This window comes from Liolophura sinensis, chromosome 7 (genome assembly GCF_032854445.1).
Source record: "Liolophura sinensis isolate JHLJ2023 chromosome 7, CUHK_Ljap_v2, whole genome shotgun sequence".
In the NCBI taxonomy this organism is placed as follows: Eukaryota; Metazoa; Mollusca; class Polyplacophora; order Chitonida; family Chitonidae; genus Liolophura; species Liolophura sinensis.
Window position 1 is genome coordinate 26085160 of NC_088301.1, and position 25270 is coordinate 26110429.

Here is a 25270-nt window from a genome sequence, read left to right on the forward strand (position 1 = left end):
ATTAACCCTGTACAGATGCTTAATTTATATGCCGAGGGCTTAAGATATTTTAAACATATTTATGTTAAGTTGTGAAGTCTGTTGTGTAAAGATTGCTCCTGTGGTGCATGTATATATGTGCATTGTGTGCAGAGCAGTTAATGCTGTCAAAGACATGGCAACATGTCTTTGATGTGAGTTGCCGTTTGCAGTTATAATAATTGTAGTTACAGTTGAGTGTTGACGCTAATTATCATACTTTGATACACACGAAATGGAATCCCCGCTCAGAATCACCTTATTTAATAATAGTTGTAATGTGTTGTTACTTTTAAGCAACTGGCTTGTTGCAGAGAAAATCATCTGGTAGCCATTTTCTAAATCGTCAAAGAATAGCGGTTATCAGAGGAGTTTCTGGAGTTCATTACTGACTTAACTCCTTAGCTAGGTGAAGTACTGGTGCACGGATTCCAAGGTTGTCGCAACAATGAGCACATCTGGTTTTTGTTGTTGTTGTTTGGAATTATTCAATTGAATAGGCCTTTTAAATATGTAAAAAGGTACAAATATTATTTATTGTAATTTGTGTCGCTTTTAGAAATAAATAGATGCTTTGGCAAATTACGTGGTGGTAACCTGCAGTTTTTACCTTTGGAAACTTAAAAAGTGGGCTATTTCTTAGACAGTCGGCTGCAAATTGAAAACAAACAAATATATACGAGTCAGGGCAATGAAGTTTCATTATATAGTTTTGACACGGCTGTGACTGCATTGGACTATTTTTTTTTAAATGCTATTTGCCAATCGATGTAATCAAATTGTTTTTGGATGTTATTGTCTTTTCAAACGATGTGTTACGAAGATGAAGTGCTATAAATTTTCCGATGTTCGAAAAAGTGCTAAAATATTTTATAACCAGGATGCTAGTCCTTCAACTGCTGAGTTATCTGTTTTATCATAAGCAGATTATGTATAGTGACGTTCATAATAAATATTGTCTGTTTTATACCAAATACGGTGATACTCTTGGCAAAGATTATCTTTAAATTGTGTCCTCAATGCAAATATACCACGGTCACATTTGCCTGGTACTGCTTTACTTTAATCGGTTGGTATGCACTTTCGTTTTCTTTCCTTTCTCGTGCTTTGGTAGTACACAACTATTTAAAGTTTTGGCTTTGTCATGATGCGATGAACCTCGCTTTCGCATCAGGATATAAATTTCTCATGATGCGGAGAATGTCTGTGTCGGACCATGATACAATGATGCGGGGAACGGCCCTGCAGCTATACAGCCGATATCTGAGTGCCCTTTGTCAGTGAAGTATGCCTTAGTATATACGCATTAAATCCCATGCAACCAAACATAAATGGACATAAATAAGTGGCCCCTGGTCACTCTTCCTATTATTGTTTGTGCATCACCCGCGAAGTCTTCCAGTCTGCTTTCGTCATTATTTCACAAGGCAATGAAATATTCATAATTTTCTGACCCGATCTTGAAATCTCCAAACTGTCTATAGACAGTGTAGACTGTATCCCTAAGTCCCCATTCTAGGCTTCATTCCCGCCATACGAGTTGAACTATAATATGTTTGCATGTATGTGCTGTAAAATATGATGAACAAGTCAATCAATCAGCCAATCACAATATGGATGAAAATTCAAGCAATTGTACCTATAACGGAAAATAAACAAAGGCTTAATTTAGCCTCTGTTCCACGAAGTAAACGTGGGCGGACTGGCGGTAACTGCCATGGCGACTCATATGTTGCCATGGTAGTTACAATCAACTTAAGAGTACAATTGTTTTGTCAAGTATAGGGCGGAGATTATTGACCGTAATCTTGACAAATGAAATTGTGTGCTTTGCTGCTTGGATACAGTGCTGGCTTCCTTGACGGCGATTTCTTTCCTGCAGTTGGTCGGTTTCAAAACCATGGTACCTAATTGGTTGCCATGGTAGTGGCACGCGCTTGTGACCGGACCCCTGGCGTGGTCGTGCTGTCTACGCATGCACCAAGCAGAAAGTGAAATACACAACAAAAGGGTTTCAGAAGTCAGGTTTCATTGTTTTATTCAAAAGATAGTTAACATAGTCTGCATAAGCCAATGCGTTTCAAAACGAATCCACAACGATCACAGCTAAAAGAAGTACCCGGCACATTTCTTTAAATCGTGTGACCACAATTTTAGTTTCATAAATAATGAACCCTGCGCTGTGACAACAGAATCACTGTTTTCCACGTCCACATTCCAGCGTGCATGCACTGTGGTTTTTAAAAAAGAATACAAAATCTTGAGCAAATCTCAGTAGCTGAACACTTAAACCTCCACATATATACATTTTATGAGCATTACGTTTCTCGTTTTCGAATCCATGCAATTATAAAAAGATAGGAAACATATCAAAATATTTATAGCCTCAATAGTCGGGAAGACCTGGGTTATAGAGCTAGCACATTGACAAGATGCGAAATGAAAGCTGACGTTAGTTTTCTTGTCAAATCAGAGTACCTTGAACTGCTAATACGCCTATACAATATCTCCGGGATCTTAAATTCTTAAGACCCCAACAACTCATTTTGTCAAATACATGTAAATCCCAGTGAATAAATAATAAACAGGTGTAACTGTCCAGTAATATATTCTGAAAAAACGTGACCCCGTAGACGTTTTACTGGTGACCTAAAAGTCCGTTCAGTGGATATCTTGTGGAAATTGGCTACATAGCCTTACACGATACATGTAGTATAGATACATTGCTCTCATCAATGCGGTCGCTGTGAGTTCAAGTCCAGCTTGCTTTTTCTCCGGCCGTGGGTGGGAAGGCCTTCCGGAAACCTGCGGGTGGTCATGGGTTTCCCCCAGTCTGTGCCCGGTTACCTCCCATCAAATGTAAGAATACCAAACAATATTCGCCGTTTATAATTGGTGAACGAAGTGATATGTAGATGAACTAGATATGGCACAGTAAAGTTCAAAGCTCGGCTAAATGTAACAATACCAAACACTATTCGCCATTTATAACTGGTGAACGAAGTGATATGTAGATGAACTGGATATGGCACTGCAAAGTGCAAAGCTCGTCTAAATGTAACATTAAGAAACAATATTCGTCATTTATAATTGGTGAACGAAGTGATATGTAGATGAACTGGATATGGCACTGTAAACTGAATAAAGTTCATCTAAATGTGGCAATACCAAGCCACTTATCAAAGATATGCAGACTAAGAATATGTCATTGTAAGATGAGTCAAGTTCACTTAAAGGAGAAGAAAACTTAAAAAAATGACAGTATAGGCTGGAAAGAGCACATTTTTTTCTATCTGGTGGTGCCTGTTGCATAATTTTGCGATTTTTCCTCGCCACACGCAAAGCCTGAAAACGGCAAAGCTGGCATAAATCGAGTCCATCGCGTATATTTAGACGAACCGGATATGGTATTGTCAAATGAAGAAAGCTCATCTGCATCAGAAAATATATCAAACTATATGTCATATGGCATTAGATAACTAAATACGATACAGTTAAGTAGATACATTTCATTTGCAATTCCAAGCTAAATGACATATACATGTAGCACTGATGATATGCAGATGTACTGGATGAGGCCTTGTGAACGGAATGGAGCTCATCTGCATCAGAAAATATCAGACTACATGTATATATGACACATTGGGTAGCTAAATATGGCGATGTTGATTACAAAAAGTTCATTTGCATGTGAGGATTCCAAGCTATACCTAGTATAACATTAGTGAACAAAGAGATATGCAAATAAACTGGATAGGATACGGTAAACTGCGTAATGCTCACCTGTATTAGAAAGTACCAAACTGTATGTCATACAACAGTGGATATAGCTGGATATGGAATTATAAACCACATTAAGTCCACTTGCATTTGACAGTTTCAAAGTAAATGTAATATAGCACTGATGATGTGAGATGCAAAAGTACTGGATGTGGCATTGCAAACGGAATGAAGCTCATCAGCCTCAGAAAATATCAACCTACATGCGTCATACTGTCATAAACTGTCATAAAGCATGAGTAACTAAACATGGCGTTGTAAACTTCATAAATTCATCGCATTTGACAATTCTGACAAAGTGTACGCCATCACAGCACTGGTCAAAGGACATATGCTGATGGACTGGATATTGTACCGTAAACTGCAGCTGACAGTTTTACACTATAAACACCATGTAGAGAACGAAGAGACACGTGTATGCTGATGAACTAGATGTGGCACTGTAAACTGGTATGCAGTTCGCCTGCATCAGAAAGTACAAAACTATATTTCATACAGCATTGGATAACGAATATGGCACTGTAAAATGCATAAACTGCATCGACACCAAACAATAACCAAACTACAGTTCATATAGCATTGGATAACGGAATATGGCTCTATCGACTGCATATTTTCATCTACATCTTACAACATCAAAATAGCACTGGGCAACAGTTTTGTACATTTTGGTACTGTTAACTGTAAAAATTGATGCAGTATCGTAGTACATGCAGCAAGCCCATGTCAAAATCTACGCTTAGAAAAATACAATATAAATATAAAAAATAAACCTAGAACAAAAGTACAAACATTTATGTCTGTATGGATATAACAAAACACGTGTTCGTATGCACAAAAAACTACATTAAATATGAATTCATACATGAAGAGAGTTTATGCATGACATTTTGTCAGTATTTAGAAATATGCAAACGTGGGTGTTATCAAAAAGACAAAAAAAATTACCTGGTTGCATATATACAATGGTGCCAAAGTGAAATACCCTTATCAGGTTTTCGAGGACTGTCTATAGCTGCAGGCAAACATGATCACATTGATCACATGATCTACATTGATCAGAGATAATCTAAGAGTATTTTGTTACAGTGCAACGCAGGTTAAGACTCCATTTTCTGGAAAACCTGAAAAAATTAAACTTTTCGATCCTGTGTTTCCATATATATATATATATATATATATATATATATATATATATATATATATATATATATATATATATTATTAACTATGTTGCAAGAGACGGGCTGCTTTAAAGAGCACCAATGCTATCTGACAAGACCTTTTCGTGAAAGCGAGCTGCAGAGTCTCCATATGAAATATGTAGAATGTTTCCATATCCTGCAAGCATGTTACCACAAATGCCTTGGAAATGACCATAGGGCATAGTTTTAAACTTCCGGGTCACGGATTTCTTTCAGGCTATAAGCCAGATAGAATGATCTGCGCGGTGTTATACTTGTGATCCCGTATGACTGATGCTTGAAACAACACATCCTGTGTGTTTTTGGTCCCATATGATGTATACACTTGAACATTTTACTATCTAAGCATTTTGCCATGTATTTTACGAGTTATATTGTTGTTTTATACACTGAACAGGATACAGTCCAATGTTCCACTATGGCATTAGATGTCTTTAACAAATATGCAAATTAACAATGGGAACGAAGAGCCATGCAGCTTAATCCTCACATAGCCTGTGGCGCTCTCTACGTTCGCTTAAAAGCGGCGCATGCGCCGTAAGCAGTAAATCCGGGCACATGTTTATCCTTATTCACACACTCTGTTTAAAAAGAAAAACCAAGAGACAGTGAACAATGAGGGTCACGAACAGTCTTCGGTTTTGTCTTCAGATCAGTGTAAAGTTGCCAGAATTGTATAGCCCAGCAGACATCTGTATGAAGAGCATTGTTACAAAGCAACGCGTTCGTGTGTAAAGAAAGAAAGAACCCTTGTCAAATACTTGGATGGATCTTTTATACATTCCTTTAAAACGATACTCCTTTACTTCACGCGAAGCACCGCATACTTCCTGTTCACGCTTGCCTTGACAAGCGCGGCTTTTCAAGAACAATGTACCAGTCATTCAAGAACAATGTTCTCGATGGCGTTCAGGATCAGAGCATGTAGGTGTCCTACAAGACTGGATTTGGCGCTTTACAGGGTACGGACCTCATGACAACAGACGGGGATTAGGGGTTTTACGCCCGCCGTGTGGGAGTCAGGGGATGGTCACGAACGGGTCGGTGTAATGAACGTTGTCCATGAAGCGGATATTGTAGGCTGGGGCGCGCCCGGGGCCCGGGTCCGAGTGGGACGTCAGTGACCGCTGGTTAGGTGACCTGCTATATTCAAAAACATAAACAAGGACTTAAGCATTTCCTCAGGAGAGTATAGTGTAGTGTGCGAACAGTAAAATTAGTGTACAAAACTCCCAAAACTCCAAAATACGCATTTTTTAAATCTTCCTAATGGTAGGTACAGGTCGAATTACATTAATACAGATGGTCTTAAAATTTCACATTATATCGTTTATCATAGCTTAAGAAAGGACATTCTAAACAGTTTCAAATGCTGTTAACTTATTCTGCAAGTTAAAATTCGGCAAAATTTGAAATTTTTCTCGTTATCCTGTATCTTGTAAAGATTCATTTTGTAGATTTCAGCTGCAATAACATCAACGCGAATCGGAAACACTTCTTAAATGATATAACTTCAAATGTGGGAAAATTGAACAAGCAAGAGATAGCTTATACATATAAAACATGTAGACTTAGGAGGTGGGGAAAGTCTCCAGAACTTAGGAGAACTAACAACTAATCTCAGTGGTAATAAATATGTGTTAGGGAATGCATGGCATGGGTTCAATCCCGTTCTTGGACAAGGAATTTGTGGATTACCCCGCTATCACTGTTCGCGTGGTTTTGGTGACAGGAAAGTGAAACTGACATTCCTGGTATGAGTGAAACGTTAAGCAACAATCAATTAATATATAAATCAATTGATATAAATTAGTATAAACTGTGCTGAGCAATGTTTTTGAAATTCTTGAAGGCATAATGCGCCTCAGACTATCCAGATCAATTTACCTCTTCACGTTGTCCATCCTCAGCCGTGCGTTGTTTTTTTTTTTTTTTTTTTTTTCGTTTTTCCCCTTTTTTCACAACAAAGCAACAATAAATAAATAAATAAATAAATAAATAACTCAATAGCATAGCATATTCTCAGGAATTATTACTGTACATTCTAGACTTGTTTTGGCAAAGTTCAGCATTCAATCATAACCGTAATTTGCGTTTGCGTGTGCGTGCAAAAGAGCGTGCCCATTTACATGTCATTGTCTGTGTGCACTTACCTGTCTTCATAATGTACACTGTCCATATAACGCACGATAACGGGACCTTCTTCTCGGCCCGTGCTTTGGGAAGCGGAACTGGGCATTGACCTAGGATAAAGAAACCACCAAGGAAGATATAATGACCTAAACTTGTACATTGAGGACAGTAAAAACATGGTATCTAGGCCACAAAGCAATAGTAGAATGGTGTACAACCAAACGATATTCCACGCAATCAAGATGTTTTTCTCGTCCGATTGTTCTTGTCAACGCTGAACTTGCCGTATCTATGTCGCGTACGTGACTAAATAGAAAGGAGACACCATTATTAATTCCAGAAACCAGTGAACAAGCCCCCCACCCCACCCCTTTGAATTTTATTCATGGTAATTTTCCAAACTCACATCTCTGGTGATTATATATAGAGTGTTTAAATGAAAAGATGTATTTGGACAAAAATGACGGTTGTAGTAATGGAACACACAGATCTAGAGACATGTAATTTATTGATGGCATGATAGCAAAACAGAGTAAATTTATCCTTTGCAAAGACCCTCTTTGCAGTTTTTCATGCCTTTTCATATCCATTATACGCCATCTTGCATATGCCTGGAAGATTTGACACTATTAGAAACAAGTCTAAATTGATTGTATCAATAGACTTGTAATTTTTTTTTCCATTTCTGCGAGCCACAATTCTGTACCTTGTAGAGACTAATCACATTTTCAAACCTTGTGGATGTTATTCCTATTCTGTGTATCATTTGGGAGTCAGTGGCGAATGTCACGAACTGGTACTTGTACAAAGGTAGAATAAGGGCAAATGTCACCATCTGGTACTTGTACAAAGGTAGAATAAGGGCGAATGTCACCAACTGGTACTTGTACAAAGGTAGAATAAGGGCGAATGTCACCAACTGGTAGTTGTATAAAAGGTAGAATAAGGGCGAATGTCACCAACTGGTACTTGTACAAAAGTAGAAAAAGGCGAATGTCACGAACTGGTACTTGTACAAAAGGTAGAATAAGGGCAAATGTCACCAACTGGTACTTGTACAAAAGGTAGAATAAGGGCGAATGTCACCATCTGGTACTTGTACAAAGGTAGAATAAGGGCGAATGTCACCAACTGGTAGTTGTATAAAAGTAGAATAAGGGCGAATGATTTATTTACCGCTATACGTATACGCTTAATAGACGCCTACAGGATAAAACAGTTAATGGAATGAAATTAGAATGTGTTGCTCACTCGGTTTCTGTTTTAGTGTTTTTCAAATGACACTACTTCGGTCGACTAAATATATATGTATACTTGCTAATGATAATTGTTTTTTTTTTTTTGTTGGCGACAGTTGAGCTGTTTTGCAGTGACGGTGTATGTTTATTAATATAAACACCGGGATGAACATTGTTTAGCTTGGAGTCTTATCATGCTTTTGTATCCAAAAAGATATCACTTGTTGTTGTATACGCATACCAATGCCAGCGAAGCAAGGTGAAAATGTCACAATTATGTAGGAAATGCTGTCTGTGAATCGGAAATTTGCATTGAATGACGGCCTTTAAAGCGGACGGCTTCTATATATCTATATGTTATTTATTAATCTGCTAACAACCGGAATCACGTTAATAAGATTTCACAGGAATACTCGCTAATTTCCCAAAAGTGTCGATGATTTACTATGGGCATCTCAGTTTCCTTCTTCCATGAACATGTTATGTTTGTATAAGTGAAAAATTCCTGAATATGGCGTTAAGCACAAATCAAAAATGAACCAAATCAAAGGCATACAGATAGTTAGCGGTGTCAGGTGCCTCGGGCAAGACAGGTCACACTTTGTCGTATACGTAAGTATAATCCAACTGTCTTCCGATAAATCCTAAATCTTTGGAATATTCCTTTTCAATGTTACTTTTATGGCTTCATAATAAATTAAACTAGTAAGTCATTTCGTCTCATTAGAACTGTCAATTTTAAACTACAGTTCAAATCCAGTTATATCTGGTTCGGCTATACCGCGTTAAATCAGTATAAATTTGTCAGGTGTACTTCGCTAGGTAAAGTGGTATGTCCTCCGGGCTCTACTCAGTCTCCTCCAACATATACATCTGACCACCATAAAATCCATAAATAAATGGACAGAGAGGAATAGAGCCGACCATTATAGCTCTTAGATTCCTGTCTTCGTAATAGAGCAAATACGGCTAAAAGGATGTAGTCCGACTTATTCCACTATAATAGGTACTGCATGGCGTGTCGACAGTAGCAATTATTTAAGATTGGTGGATAGCATTTAGAAAGTGGCTGAAGTCTGATTCATCATCGTCGCAAATAATTAACAGTGTTATCATTATTTGGGATTAGCACTTTATGGGTATATATATATATAGTACAAATTCCAGCGCTGCAAAGATTATCGGCCAACCACCTCCTTTTTGCAGGAAGCCTGCTGATCGAATGGTCAACGCGTTTAATATGTACTGCTGATGATTATAGGAACATGGAGCGGTCTTAGTCAATTTGTGGGGCTAACATATGTGCTATACCCAGAAAAAAATAAATCATAATAAAGGAAATACTTTTAATTATTTGAGACGAGGATGAATCAAAAAGACGTATATAGGTCCGCTTTAAGATCAATTATTATAATCCGCGTGCTGACATAGTTTCTTAAAACTGAAAAGTTAAATAACTTTAATAATGTTAAATCCAACAATTTGGGAATGGTAAAGACTGGAAAGCATTTATAACATTCCAAAGTGTTAAAATCGAACACATTATACAATACTTAATGAAGAGTTGTAACATATTATCTTATGTTAAATTAAATCTTTTATTTCGGTGATATGTTCCCCATTATAAATGGTAAAAATCTTGCAGTCTAGCAGCGCGTTATAACCTGCAAGTAACCATTATACACTGCGAGAAACGCTTAGGCCAACTGACTAAAAATCTGAGTTATACAACTGAGCTAATTCAACTCAGAAAACCGAGTCATATGACCTGATCAGCTGCGTCTTAAAACTCATCTGGTTATTATTGTTCACAGTAGTCTATCATGTCTTTTAACACATAGAAAAGGATGATTCCAGAAAATGATATTTTATATTTGGCTTTAATAATGGCATACTCACCAGTAACCCGAGTCATCGTACGGGGAAATTCCATTCCTTTCTAAATACTTCTCAAAGTTAGTGTGATCTCGTTCTGCGATGAAAGGCCACAGACCTGGAGAGATTAACAAATACAAGAATATCAGTTAACGGATTGACTGTAGATCCTTCACCTGTATTAACTGTATTAATTAAAATGCCCCCACCCCCCTCAGGGACAGACCGCCCTCATTGAAAAGTCTGTTTCTGTATCTATATATATTATTCTACTAACAACCGGAATCATGTTATTAGACATACACACTATTTTGCCAAAAGTTTCCCATGGGCATTCCTGTTTCCTCCACCCACGAAGCTGCCCTCTTTGTAAAAGGGTAAAAATTTTGATCAGCAATCACATAAAATACATAAATGTCTTTCTCTGATTATTTATTTGAAGGGCAAAGAGGCGTTGCGTTGAAAAAAAAAACTGAAGGAAACATTACGTTATATATAGAGGCCAGATTTGACCTTATTTATAGAATCAAAAAACATTTCTGTACATTTAGTGGCAATGTCTTTACCTCGTTTCACTAGGCCAAAAACACAGCCTCTCCTGGTCTTCCTGAACATAAAATTAAACACCAGTCGAAGACATGAACTAGAAGATACTGCGACAGCACAAACCTCACAGCAAAATGTACAACTTCACCCAATACAGGCAAAGAGACATTCTCAAGAGACAAACCATTCTAACAATGGCGAAGAATGGTTTAAAAATTCCTAGATCCATATATACCATCTTGATTTGGTAGAGCTACCTATGCACAAATTTCTTCCCGGCAAATCCATGTATAACATTTTCCGTAAACTTGATGGTACACAGACACACAGACAAGCAAACGGAGACAAAAAACATGATCTCCTTTTGTGGAGGTAATATATGTCATACCTGTCATGAGGTTTTTCCTCTTCTCCCCAAACAGCTGCAGGACTTTGTCACAGAATTGTGTAAAGGTGAGATCTGTGTGACGTGTCGTTAACAGTTGAGCAAACGTCTTCAGTTCATGTGATGTTAACTTTTTGTGTAACTATAAAAAAAGAAGAAGAAAATAAAAACATCGATTTTGTATATATACATGTACAGCAACACGTATACGTTGGTTTAGGTTTAGGAGATTCGGTATAGGTTACAATTACCCTAAATCTTCAACAAATTCGACCACAGCCATGGTGTATGTTTTAGCATATTGTAGAGATGGTGCATAATTCGGTAATGTATGTGCTTCTAACTGAATGAAACATTTGAATGTTCAAAATATTTTGTATTATTAGATTGTATGTTTTCAAATTCCAAATAGTTATGCTGAGGTATACCCATGAGATGCTACATGTTTTCACCCCTGTTTAGGTGCGTGCTTGCACGCTATCTGCATCGATTTTGAAAAGGTTTGGGGTCATAGAAGAATGAATTTTTGATACGAATCACATGTTCTTCCCTTAGATAAAGGAATATTGTATAATGAACAACAGGAAGTTCTTCAAGGGCTAACCGAGCGATCTTCGGCCAGTATTCCTTTCTTTAAAGACATTCAGAGAATGAGACCGTCGACTTCATGTTAATGGTGAAATTTAAAGCCTTCGCCTTTAGAGAGACCTACTACCAAACTATTGTGTACAGGCATCCCATGCAATGCAACCTGTGTATTTCACCTTTAAAGGAATTGCATATCAGTTGTAAGTCCCTGTAACAGTTCGCCTCCCTACACTGGAGGAAAAATTTGGGTCATCCTACTCAAAAATATGAGTTAATCAATTGAGGTAATTCGATTCAGAAAACTCAGATGTTCTGGCCATATGACTTTTCTAGTATCAATAGTATAACTTTTTGAGTCGGCTGACCCAAACGTTTCTCTCATTGAGAAACTCATTGTTTCTACCATTCTCTCACGCACTTTCGAGGTACACGTCTCAACATGTTTACCCGCAGAACGAATCCATCCTTACGATACATGATGAATACAGACTTAAGGATATCTAGATAACTGGTGAACTCAATATATACACTCAAACATATATAATTATAGACTCACATAGTCCTACGTACTAATATTTAAAAATTATGAAGTGAAGGAATCTTCAAGTAAATTTAAACTGTTCACGAGATTGATGCTCTTCTAAATAGTTTAAATGTAAGAGATATCTGTATTTCTTCTTTATTGAATAAAATCCTTTTTGACAATTTGGTTACCATGGCAACCTCAGAAACCCCCCAACTCATCGTTACCTATAGGCATCCACCAAAAATTTAAATTGCATATTTTTGTAAAACAAACTGGACTTGTAACCTCGGGCATGAATAATGTTGGACAGACAGACGGTCAGTCGCGATACCATCATACAACGCCACGTGTAAGTCGTTAGTAGCGACTAATGTAGCGTTAGTTGTACCTTATTTAGATAATCTTGGAGAAGCTCGGCTGCTGACCAGGAACTAGAGTCCGTTGAAGAACTGGCTGCTCCCCGGCCCGGCAAAGATCGGTAGATGCTGGATGAATACGCCGAGCCGTTGGACGATCTCGTCAGACTGAAATATTCGCAATCAAGGAATGATCTATTGTACGAATAGGTGCAAAAATAGCGACGGGTTCAAGATAACGTTTGAACTGGCTGTTTGAACAGTTATTCGTTTCTTGAAGTAAGACCAACAAAAGCTCCATACCTGAAATAAAATAATACCTTTCACTTTATTAAATGCACTCGATGTAGTGATTCATATGGTGGAATCTATACACGCCATGTTGCCATTAAGCAATGTGGTCAAATCAGTTTTTACCCATGTACGGTAACCAAGAATTCAAATTAATGGTATTCATAATTTTTGTCAAAATTTTTTTTCAAAGGCCAAAATAAGAGCAGCAATATTCTTGTATTAAGAATAAGTTGCATAACGTAAGATTTTTTTATTTGATTCTATTTAAAAATATTTCCCAGCATCATCATGGGAGGAAAACCGAACAGATTGCTAACAGACTTTCTCATGCACTTACTACCGAAAAGGAAGCCAGTCAGCATAACCTGGACTTGAACTCACAGCGAACGCATTGGTGAGAGGCCCCTGAATCATTTTCATGCGCTAGCACGAAGCCCAGCACAAGTTTATGAAGATACTTACAAAGCATATCTCCGCGCCGCTCCTCTTGTCGGTTGGGATCCGAATATTGTTGGTTCAAACACAGAACTGTTCGAATCTGAAACAGAAAGAACCATGGATACAAAGGTTTTACTTGTACCACTTGGATTTCGAGCGATTTGATTTTATTTATTATCAAAGCTTTTTTTTTTTTTGACTTTGTACGCGATTAATAGAGTAAGCCAGAGTGCCCTGGAATACATCACCGCCATTCGTCAGGTATACGCGACAAACCTCCTGATGTGAAACAGTTAATGCGGTGAGAGCTGGGTTCGAATCTGCGCCGTCACTGATCACGAAGAGATGATTTGAGACGAGGAGAATGCATCATACGAATGAACCATTCCAGTCTGTACTAATCCAAACGTAAGTTTTGCCCATGTCTGCCTTTGCAATGACGTATCAGAAAATACGTATTGCTCATACATTGCGAGACAACAAGGATCAGTTCAGCTTGGACCCGAATCGCCATTAAACAGGAAAACGTACCACATTTAAAACGAACACACAACTGGCGAACTTATTGCATAACTGCATCTTCTTAACTTGGACGTCTTTCACTAAAAAAATATGGGGAAAGGGAGAAAACGTGAAAAGCGACATAAAACTACTACATGAAAATGCGAGAATTTTGTTTACCTGTTCTAAGTCGTGTGGGACCGGCAGCAGTTAACGCCGACTCAAATTCTTTGTCGATAAAATCCATGGTTGCATCGGTATACACCAGCTGGAAACACTGACTCACCAAGGCACAGATCTCTTCCGATATTGTCTGCAAAAATACGAATTGTAGTCTTCTATTAGATTTCCAGTCTATACAAATATTAAATATCCAGTAAATATTACACTTTTCGTTGCCTTATACAATTTTGGTGTTTTCCGATCTTGGCGCTCAGCATTATGGTTCCACTTTCAGTATACTACATGCATGACAACGTGGGTCGTTACGTTCGGTGTCTTCGGCATTGTGATCTAGTGAGGTAGCAGTTGCAAATATGTCGGGAGTGAGACAGGCCTGCTTCAAGGAGACACTCTGGAGACTGATAGAAGGATGGAAGCAATGTAAAGCCCCAAGCAAGCAAACATGCAGATCATCTGTCGCTTGTCTTATATCAGTTATCCATACCACAAAAGGAAATCCAGGCCCTGAATGTGTGTGCATTGTCGGAGCTAACTCTTTTGGTGATACAGTTCATAGCGGAGAGAACTGAATACACGCTTAGTGTAGTTTGTAGTTTCTAGTCATATCAAACTGCAAATTGTCCTCCCCTTGATACACTGTTTTTCATGTCTTCTTCATTCATTTAAGCTCACTAATGGGGAAATTCTAATGGTTTATTGCTTCTATGCATGTATTCAGTACGATGTAAAACACCGATGAAATAAACATTACAGGCATTCATGATGCTACGTTGAATGTCTACGACGGGGTGGATATTTGTCCAACCCAATTTTGTATCCCCTTATCTTCTCGTATAAAACACGATCCTGTACATCACTCTATATTTCTCCATTTTGGGGGTTGGGGAGGTCGAAGGGGACATAATTTCCTTACTCTTTCGTATACAAGTCGTTTGCCCCCACCCCTGCACTTCAATTGTTATGAATGTTTGTCAGCACTCATGTTTCTTTGGTCATTGTTCTTAATAAGGACACGAACGTGTCAGAATCCAAATCACATGGGGATCTCTTTTGTAGGTAACGGTTATAGGTGTGTCGAGTTTCAGCTAGTATTTACCTTGTTTTCACAGTATATCACAGCCAACTCACAACCGGACTTTGGGTCACCTGGAAAACAGTGGAACGTTATAAAGATTTGATAAGACATTTTGGCTTAACGTGTATCGAGATAGCGGGACGTATGTACTCACTAACCAGCTGTTATGTTGATGGCGCTCAGTCAAACGTGTACGGCCGTATGTGGGAAGGTCTGCCAGCATCCTGCGGATGGTCATGGGTTTCCCCCGGGCTCTGCCCAGTTTCCTCCCACCATAATGCTGGCCGCCGTCGTATAAGTGAAATATTCTTGAGTATTGTCGTAAAACACCAAATAAATAAATAAATAAATAAATAAATAAATAAATCAAACGTGTAACTGTTTTCTGGTTCGAATATGTTCTCAACAGGATATGACTGAAATCCATGCATTCATTGAGTCAGTAAGTCAGCCCGTCTCCAGAAACAGTTTTGGTAGACAGAATAAGATATGTCTCTGATTGCCCGATAGCCAACTATACGACCCACTGGCACCAATCTGTCAAGTAAATGTGGTTCAGGAAATGCGGCGATTCTACCTTCAGATATATGACATAATATCAATGCAACATTTGCTAAAGTATACACGCATATGGACAGAGATCTGTCTGTCAAGGGCGAATTTATAACAGCCCTTAAGGTCAAAGATTATTAAACATATATTAACGCTAGTTAACAACTGCTCTAGTCATAGGTATGTTACAACAGACCTACATTTACTACTAGGTATGTAAAATATATGTAAAATGCGGTGCCTTTTCCCACGCAGTGAGCTTGACTTGGACCCAAGCTGCATTAGCCATTGTTCTCTCGTAACACTTGAGTACTACGTCACCAGTTTGACCACAACTCGTCACCACAATAGCGGGAGTGAACTACACAGCTTTGGCCCGAATTACTTCAGTTGGGAATGGTTCCTCGCTGATAATTCAACAATGGCTTTTAAAAAACAAAAGCCTTATTGGTTACTTACCATGTTTGAGGGCTAAGATGTGCTGTCTGTCATCTTTTATATAACTAATGGCAGCAATCTGATGAGTACTAACTCTAAGTAGAAGCTCCTGTGAACATATGGACAACAAAAGTTTTTGGTTGGTTGTTGTATTCACGCCTTTCTTAAGAACATTTCACCATGCAATACGACGGGCGGGCCCTTAATAACTGAATCCTGATCCTGGAGAAGCAATGTACCTGATAATCTTCCTGGTCATGCAAAGCCGAACAACTGACAAGTTATTTGATTGATTGATTGATTAATTGATTGATTTCATTGATTCTTGACGCCCTATAAGCAAGAATGTATAACCTTTCATCGGTAGAGGAAACCGGAGTGCCGTGTGGTAAAACCACCGACCTTTGACAAGTTACTGATCGCTCCACATATATCATATTCGTAGAAGACATTCATGCAAGACCACAGAATTATGAAAAGTCTGCCACTTACTGGAACCAAAGCCCCAAGAACAACAGAAACAGGAGAATCTCAAAAAAAAAACGGCACTTAGCGATGGAAAGAGAGTTGTTATTTGAACCTATGACCTTTATTGGTCAAAAGGTCATGAACTGCCGATGAAGGTCATTTTTTCTGTTCAGCCAAATAGACGTCAAAAGAGAGATCCACTAGATTCTTTGCTCTATCATACACAAACTAACCAGACATATTGCGAGTCTTAGGTATTATTTATATTATCATAATGAAAACTTACCTCATTTTTTGCCCGTATAATTTTAATATTCCGAACACTGATGGTCAATATTGCTCTGTTCTCTGGCGTTATTCCCCAAGATACAATGCCACGTTTCTGTATAAATAAAGGTTGCTGTATATGAGGATAGAGGACACATTATTCTGTTAACCATTTAATAGAGGTCATATGTCTTTAAGCAGCCGAATGAAATCATATGTCATGAATACTAAAGGATTGGTATAGCCTTCTACAGTTAAGTCTAAGGTCTGTTTTTGCGCCACGATCTTGGCACTTTGGCTAAATGAACAAATAAAAAAAAAAAGAAACAGTTACATAAACCAGATCTATCCCAAAATAGATGTCTGTGCTATTTTGAATGACTGCGGTAAAGTAAAATGACCTCGCACAGCATATATGTGGAATGTGCGATCGGTGCAAACCAAACCAAATCAGGATGTTGACTGGAATCGTTTACAAATCGCCCGGAACCTAAAAATGATTTCAAAATCGATCAAATGATAGTGACTGGGTTGTCATACGTCCCAAGGCCATGGTTAACGTGAGAGACGTTCCCTTTGTTTTGTTTCACTTTAAAACTACGTTCAACGATTAACTGGAGGAGAAGCCATTGCACGAAGGACTTACCTTGCCCTTATCTATGGTCCGTAAAACTGTTGTTCTATTGGTGACATCCTCGTGGACCGGAAATTTGTCGATTCGTCCAGCAAACTGAAAAGGAAATAATAATTAATATTCTTAATTGATGTGGGCAAACTGGTAACATGTTAGGCCCTATACTGATGTATTGCAAGGGAATATCAAGGGTCAGTTTGGCCTGGATCCGAGACGCAATTTGGCGGGAAAAGGTACCTCATTACTGCCAGTCAGAAGAAATCAGAGCTATAGACGAGCAAACATGAATGGGACAGTATATATTTATGCGTGTTTGGGGTTATTTAAGTCTATCCAACATCACTGAAAACTGCTGACTCCTTCTCTTTGCATAACTCCATCCTGTGTTCGTGCTTTATATTTTGTCTTTGTTCTTTGATAGTTTATGTTAAACGTCGTTTTGGGAATTTGCCTTGCGGTTATTGAGCTGGAACGTACATCTTGGATGACGGCTGGTGTACGAATATCTGTTTCGACGTATAGATTAACAATTTTTCAGGAACATGACGACCAGGACTCATTAGGTGTTTGTACAGATACTATGTTTTCTTGAGGAAGGGCGAGTCCATGGTGATTGGTGTTTTATGTCGTACTCAAGAATATTTCACTTATACGACGGCAACCAACATTATGGTGTGAGGAAACCGGACAGGGCTCGGGGAAAACTTACTACCATCCAGAGGTCGCTGACGGCCGAAAAGGAAGCCACCATGAGCTGGACTTGAACTCACAAACCATATTGGCGGGAGGCTCATAGGTGGGAGACCACATTGCTGGGAGGTTCATGAAGCCATGCAAATCAGGTGATTTTAGGTTTGGATTGTCTCATTATATTACACTCGTCCACATGTCGGTGACATCAAACACTTGTCCACAACAATAGGAACAGATATTTCCCCAACTTTTTTCCATCATGGAACAGTTAGCAGTTTACCGACGCCTCGAAGACAAAGGTGGGCGAGTCTAGGTAGACGAGAAGTTCGTGGTCACCTAATATTTACGCTCCGAGTTAGACAATGGACTGAATGATCGAGATAATGCATATTTAATATTATCTGCTACAGGTGTTTCCAGCACGAAAAGCTAGGTACACGTTGCTCAAGGAAATCGCAAAGCTCTGTACACATAGGTATGTATATGTGGACACTGACGTATTATAGAGCTGTGTGAAATTACCATTCACACAATGAACAAAGAGCATTTCTGTGAACTGGCATGCTGCTCATCGAGTACACATGTAGCAATAGTGTCAGCTAGCTTAGTTGGGTGTGGTCAAAGAACGCACAAGAGGAGGCTATTCATGCATGGAGTAAAATGACTCTTGGTTTAAGGCTTTTCTCCTGTGGAACAATATAATACACCATGGGAAACCATAAAAGACCATAGGGCCCCATTCTTGAAGCCAAAAATTTGTGGGGACTTACTGGAGCACTCAATGCCACTTCTAAATATACGTCGGTTAGACGCGTCAACGAACCACTCATTGTATACTTGGATAGACTTGAAATTTACGGCATTACAGGCTGTCGTCATCCAGTTTATTGACGTATGCTGGTCAGTCACCTTTGATGGAGCAAACCAGTAAGTGGATGTGCCCTTCAGGATAAATATGCATGACGTCCCGATTTGGGGGCATAGCGAGGCCGTTTATTGACCTGTTATTGTCTGTCGATTTCAGAATATATATTCACTCTGACTGGCTTTTAAATTCACGCTGACTAGATTTTAAATTAAAAAACACGTGAGCCCATTTTTGACCCATTGATCTGTGGAATCGTAACTTCCAAGGAGCACTCATGCTGCCTACGTGACTCTGATTTTCAGGACAATGTATACACAATCGTCGTAAATCTGTTTATTGATTACTTTAGAATTGATCTATCAATAGAATCCAAACTCCGAACATCCAAGGACTTGACGTAGCCTAGTGAACTGGACTTATGCTGTATATACATGTATGTATATACATACAAACATACATACATATATATATATATATATATATATATATATATAGACACACACACACATAAAGCATAAAGAGAGGGGTGCTACTGCACAGAACAATTGGCCAACTGCAGCTTTTTAGGACGGTATGATCAGTGTGAACGGGTCCCTATTTGGACGAAGAATCCGTCCGTTTTCAGATTTATATAGGCTATTTTTACATTTATACCTCATAATAACGAGTGGGACAAAAAGACGCCCCGGTTGCTTGCGTGGCCAGTAAAAATTTAATACAACTGCCAATTGTCCTTTTGCTAAGAATCTTTTCTTATATATAAAAAAACATAGGTCTATTAACGACTATTCTTCTGATAAAGACCGATGCTTATTTTATGTCTTGCAAAGCAAGATACTTCGGTTACAACTATTGAATTTAATTATAATGGGAACATATATAGTTATGTAATCGGGCGACCAATCGATGGCCAACACAGTAACCAAGCAACCAATCCATTAGTGAGCGAGCCAAAATAGAGGGTCAGGGCAGTGATCAATTAATCGAACAATCGATTACTCGATCTGCAATGGAATCACGGAATGGAATGTACCAATCGGCCAGTCAGCATATATACCGAGCTAAGTTTCACCCGTAAAAGTTCTGCAGAATAAACGTTGCAGTAGAGTATCACGTCTTCCAATATAAGCTTTGTTGTGTAATACCTACAATATACTGGTAAGTTCTGAAGTGTAAGTCCTGTATTCTATATTCTACGATATATATAATTTCTGTAGTGGTCCAAGCAGAGAAAGTTCTGTAAGTGTATGTTCTGAAATACATCAATGTTCTGGGGTTTTTTTTCTGAAGTGTAAGTTCTCGGGTGTAAGTCCTGTATTCTATGTTCTACGATATATATAAATCCTATAGTGGTCCTAGCTAAATGCTCTGTCCAAGTGCTGAAATACGCCAATGTTCCGCATATGCTGGAGCTGTTCTTTTTTTAAACAGTCGTGATTCCATAGCCAGTGTAATTGCTATGCTTCTAAGCACGATACAGGAACAATACACATGTATTACATGTAGTTACTGGAGAGGTATTCCCGGTCAAAGAGCGTTTCGCTCTCTACATGTATTTACTTCTACTTACTGTCTGCACCTAGTAAATCATTAACTCTGCACGGTGAAATTGTTGCAAAAAAAAAAAACAAACAAAAAGTTATATATACTATATATAAAGACGCACGACTTACTGCTACTTCCTCTTCAACGAAATCCGATAGCAGTTTCTGAGGATCGATGTAATAGTCTGGTGGCGATAACGATAATTCCTTTAAAGAGTGTCTCGCTTGCTTCCCCCTTGGACTGCCATTTACAGCGCCTGTTGGAGAATGTTTGCCAGGTTTATGTCCATGGTCGCCATTTTTGTGCGCGTGTTCGCCATTTTTATGGCCATGGTCACCATTTTTATGGCCATGGTCACCATTTTTATGGCCATGGTCACCAAGTTTACGACTGTGGACGCCCGATCTCTCTTCTCGATTTCCATTCACCGGGTTCTTATCGTGTTTTGAACCACGGGGCGTCAACTTTTCTTGTTTACCTCCATGATGCTGATGGTGCCCCTCTGGTTTTATTTTTATCATGCCTGAAAGCGATTGAAATAAAATTATAAAAACCAAAAATCTGCGTTTCGTATCTCTATTCAAACCACCAACATATATAAGTATATATCCTCGATAAAGCATGTAGTGAATTTATGTACGATCCTTGGCTAACACTAAGTATATTGGGATGTGAAATAAAAATTGTCAAATCACACTGATGTTGGATCTATAAAACTACGGAAAATTTATCAATATACCAGATACTGAATTAATGGTCCTTCTATGGCACATGGTTTCTTTATTTCCATTTGGATCAAGAAATTCCAGAGTGAAATAAGAGCTGCTCTAAGCAACGTGTTAAGAAACGCATGAAAAGATGTTGAAATTCACAATTCAACATACACAAACTTTACACCCTACATTTTTCAACCTTTGAAAAAAGCAAAAAACCTGTTCTGCGTGTTTGGGTAAACACACAGTTTGAAAAGAAATTTTGAATAGGCTGTTCACATAAAATAATATTTCACAACACTCCAACAATCCATGTACGCAGATGGCGCGATATACCAAACAATTGAGGCGAGTTGAGGCATTTAGTGCACGATAAAAACTCCGACGGCTGTACCACTTACCTGACTGACTGACTGTTTGAATGCATAGTGTTTAATTAAGCAATTCTCAAGAATTTTTCACTAAGATATCACGGCGGAAAGGTTTAGCCACAATGTCTTCGCCAGGTACTTGACAAACCTCATAAAACTGCTGCCGAAACAGCGAGAGCTGGGTTCGACCACACAACCTCATTGGCTTCGGCCTGATAGGCGTACGTTTAACAATCTAACTCAACTCAGCTGGACATTGGAGTGTTCCTATATCCAGTTGATTTTATTCAGAATGAGAAATATTCACATATCCAGCTCCTGTAAGCGCTTTACTCTTCTGAGCCATTGAGATTCCAGTTCCCCCTGACAGACAGTGACTGTGAGTCAGGAAGTTTCCCAGAGATACCGGGAGAGATATCTGTTCGGCTTATGCTGTATATACATGTATGTAGGCCTATATACATACATACATACATACATACACACACACACATATATATATATATATATATATATATATATATATATATATATATATATATTGCCTTTTATCAGGGATCAGACAAGCCGCCATTAATACTATCACGTGGGTTCATTGCATGCTGAAGGGTATAACGTTCCCCTTACGCCACGAGACGAACACCTTAATCGCTCGTGCCAGCAACGGCCTCGATTTGTGTTCATTAAATGTTTCAATTTAAGCTCAAAAATTTTAGATAAACAGTTGAATCGGTACATATAATACCTCAATACACATGTATAATGAAAGAAAAAATTCTGCTGATTCGGTGCAAAAACATTCGAAAATAACAAAATCCAACAGAATGAGTTCAATAAATACCCCAGTGTACAGCGAAACCCCAACAATCGGCTCACATATACCTCAGCATAACGAAAGAACAACAACAACGACACATCCTGAATTGGTTCATAAATAACCCCTCCTCAACACCCCCCACCCCCTTCCAAAAAAGAAAGAAGTGAATCGGTTCATAAATACAACAGTGTATAGAGAAAATGGAAGACAAAAATTACTGAATCGGGCTCTCGCACATGTAGACCTAGGCCTACATGTATATACACAAAAGTATATGAACCTTGTCAGAAGCAATATTCAGGTCCCCATAAATAGGGGTATGCTTTCCGTTTCCTAGACATATAGACAAGTGAACATACACGCCTACTTACTGCGTATATATTCAGTGCTTCACGCAATGTTTACTTGCCTGCTCAAGTTTATCGGGCATGTAAATTTCATAGCTACCTGGGATCCATGTTTACACGCATAAAACCTGTGTACTGGTTATACAGACTTGGTTTGTTGACATTGTCATTCAGTCCCTAAACTGAACCTTATGAAACATGTATATCATCCAGAGCTGCAGTATCAGTTTATACCAAGGGGGAACTGAACGCTGTGGACTACTGCAAGACGGAGGTTCTTGCGTAATAAAGTATAACTTCTTATAGGTTTAGATCGGTAGATATATGGAAGAGGTGATTTGATGAGTTTCATGCAAGGGGTATATTTTCTTAAAGACTCTGACTGATAAATATGTTGCAAATGTGACTTAAATGACAGTTTTATCGTAATTTGAGACCTGCGCCTTTTGAATATCGCACAGATTCTAGCGCATAAACCCGACCAGTTTTCTGCACTACACGATCTGTGGTAAAGCAAGGAAGTGCTTTAGTGTATATGTATAATATTGTTACTTCTTAGATATATCTGGTATGCCTAAGCGCGGCAATCTGAAAGTCTACCAAAAAAAAAAAAAATAAAATAAAAAAATGAACTTGCCTCTTTAAAATTGCCAATAAAGTACCTGTTAATGGTAAACTTAAAATATCCCTTATATTACAATAAATCGCAACAGGATCGCCTTTTAGGAACGATTTCTCCAAGCAATTAGTCAAAATTTAAAACATCAATGTATAATGCGTAGCTTAAGGCCCTAGAAAACATTCAGGTTTCAATAGTTAAACTCGTCTTTACATGAAGCGCATTCACAAGCAGTGATCCCAATTTCAACTTCACTTCCCTAAAATGAACGTCTAAATTCACAATCCAAATTTTGACTTAATTCAAAGCTGGTTTTATGAGAAAAGTCCTTGTTGTTTATTTTTAAGTATCACATAATGCTAACATTCACAACTGCATTCGACTTACCTGTAATTTAGGAATATATGTCAGGTATGTAAGGTAAAGACCCGTCTACTCACACATGACCTAACACAGCTTTAACCTGGCTACATCCAACATATATATTTTCCTGGCAATGCGTGCACCTATATCCTGTCCCCTATGTCGTAGCCTTAAATGTAGGTTAATCAATGGTATATTTCGTCTTTCACACAAGATTCCGTGAAGGATTTACAAAAAGCAATTCATCGGCCGACACTAGGGTAAACAGAGAAGCTTTCTTCGGGGGTTTTGGGGGCGGGTCAACCTGGCAATACCTCATGCACAATTCCAGTATACGCCCTTATGCCTCACCTACACAGTGACCTGGTTTGGAGAAAGGACTGCGGGTAATAGTGAATAATAGAACCATATCAAACTGCAAACAAACGCTCTACCATTTCAATACACATGTCGCGTTTTGAAGCGAAGAGAATAATAATTTATCTATATATCAGTAGTTCACGGGTGTATTGATTTCTGAAGAACACTATACACACTCACAAGTGCTGTCCGCAAGGGTATGTAGGTTTAGAAAAAGGACGAGCGAACAAATAAACAAATGACATTAAAAAAAAAAACAACAAAAAACAGATACAGTACAAATCGATAATGTATTAATAAAATATTATTAATTTTAGACGAATTTCTGGATTAAATGCATGGTGTTCAATGACATACTTAAAAAGTTCTCACATATATTACAGAAGCATAAGTTTGTTGTATGTTTGGTTTAGTTATCAAAGGAAATTACGGCCATTCGCTATATACCGAACAAACCTTCTGACATAAAGCCGTAATCCAACAAGAACGAGCTGGATTCGAGCCTGCGACCTCATTGATCGGTTGAAGGTCGCTTGTGACGTGAATTATGATTTAATGGATAACGTAAGATAAATTTGAAATTTTCCTAACTATGCATTGTTTTGATTGCTGATTTGCTTTTCCTATACAAGCAACCTAATCTCTCATATCTCAGTTTGGTGTCACAAAACGTTTATTGGTTTACTGAATTAAGTGTGTTAATTAGTTGACTGTTGTGTGAGTGTATTGGTTTGATGAGTTTGTTGGTCTGTAGAGTTCGTTGGTTGTGTTGTGTTTGTTGGTTTGTTGGTTTTTTTTTTTGGTGTGTTGAGTTGGTTGGTTTTGTCCATTTAACGGGTATGACCCACTAAATATCCATTCCACACTATGTCAATATATCACTGGCCTATAATTTCATTTCTGAAATCTTGGCCTCGGGAAAAGAATTACGTCTCACAAGGTTGTTGGACAGTTCGGATACTCCCATTTTCTCCGTCCATAAAACTAAACATTGTTGTACAAATGAAATATTCTTGTCTAGGCCGTTAATTTAATCAATCAGTCAATCAACCAACTTCTTAAATCTGTAAGTTG

General features: G+C 38.3%; 1 protein-coding gene across 1 annotated transcript; it reads right to left on the minus strand.

Annotated features, from left to right (window-relative positions):
• Positions 1-5036: 5036 nt before the first annotated feature.
• Positions 5037-23964, minus strand: LOC135471567 (cerebral cavernous malformations protein 2 homolog). The gene is made up of 13 exons (XM_064750847.1): positions 23861-23964; positions 20735-21129; positions 17513-17596; positions 16886-16981; positions 16153-16240; positions 15163-15212; positions 14064-14196; positions 13407-13482; positions 12683-12818; positions 11184-11322; positions 10274-10367; positions 7157-7246; positions 5037-6146 (listed from the first exon to the last, which is right to left on the minus strand). Exons 2-13 carry the CDS (start codon positions 21125-21127, stop codon positions 6023-6025), a joined length of 1503 nt encoding a protein of 500 aa, XP_064606917.1. The 5' UTR covers positions 21128-21129; positions 23861-23964; the 3' UTR covers positions 5037-6022.
• Between the last annotated feature and the right edge of the window lie 1306 nt (positions 23965-25270).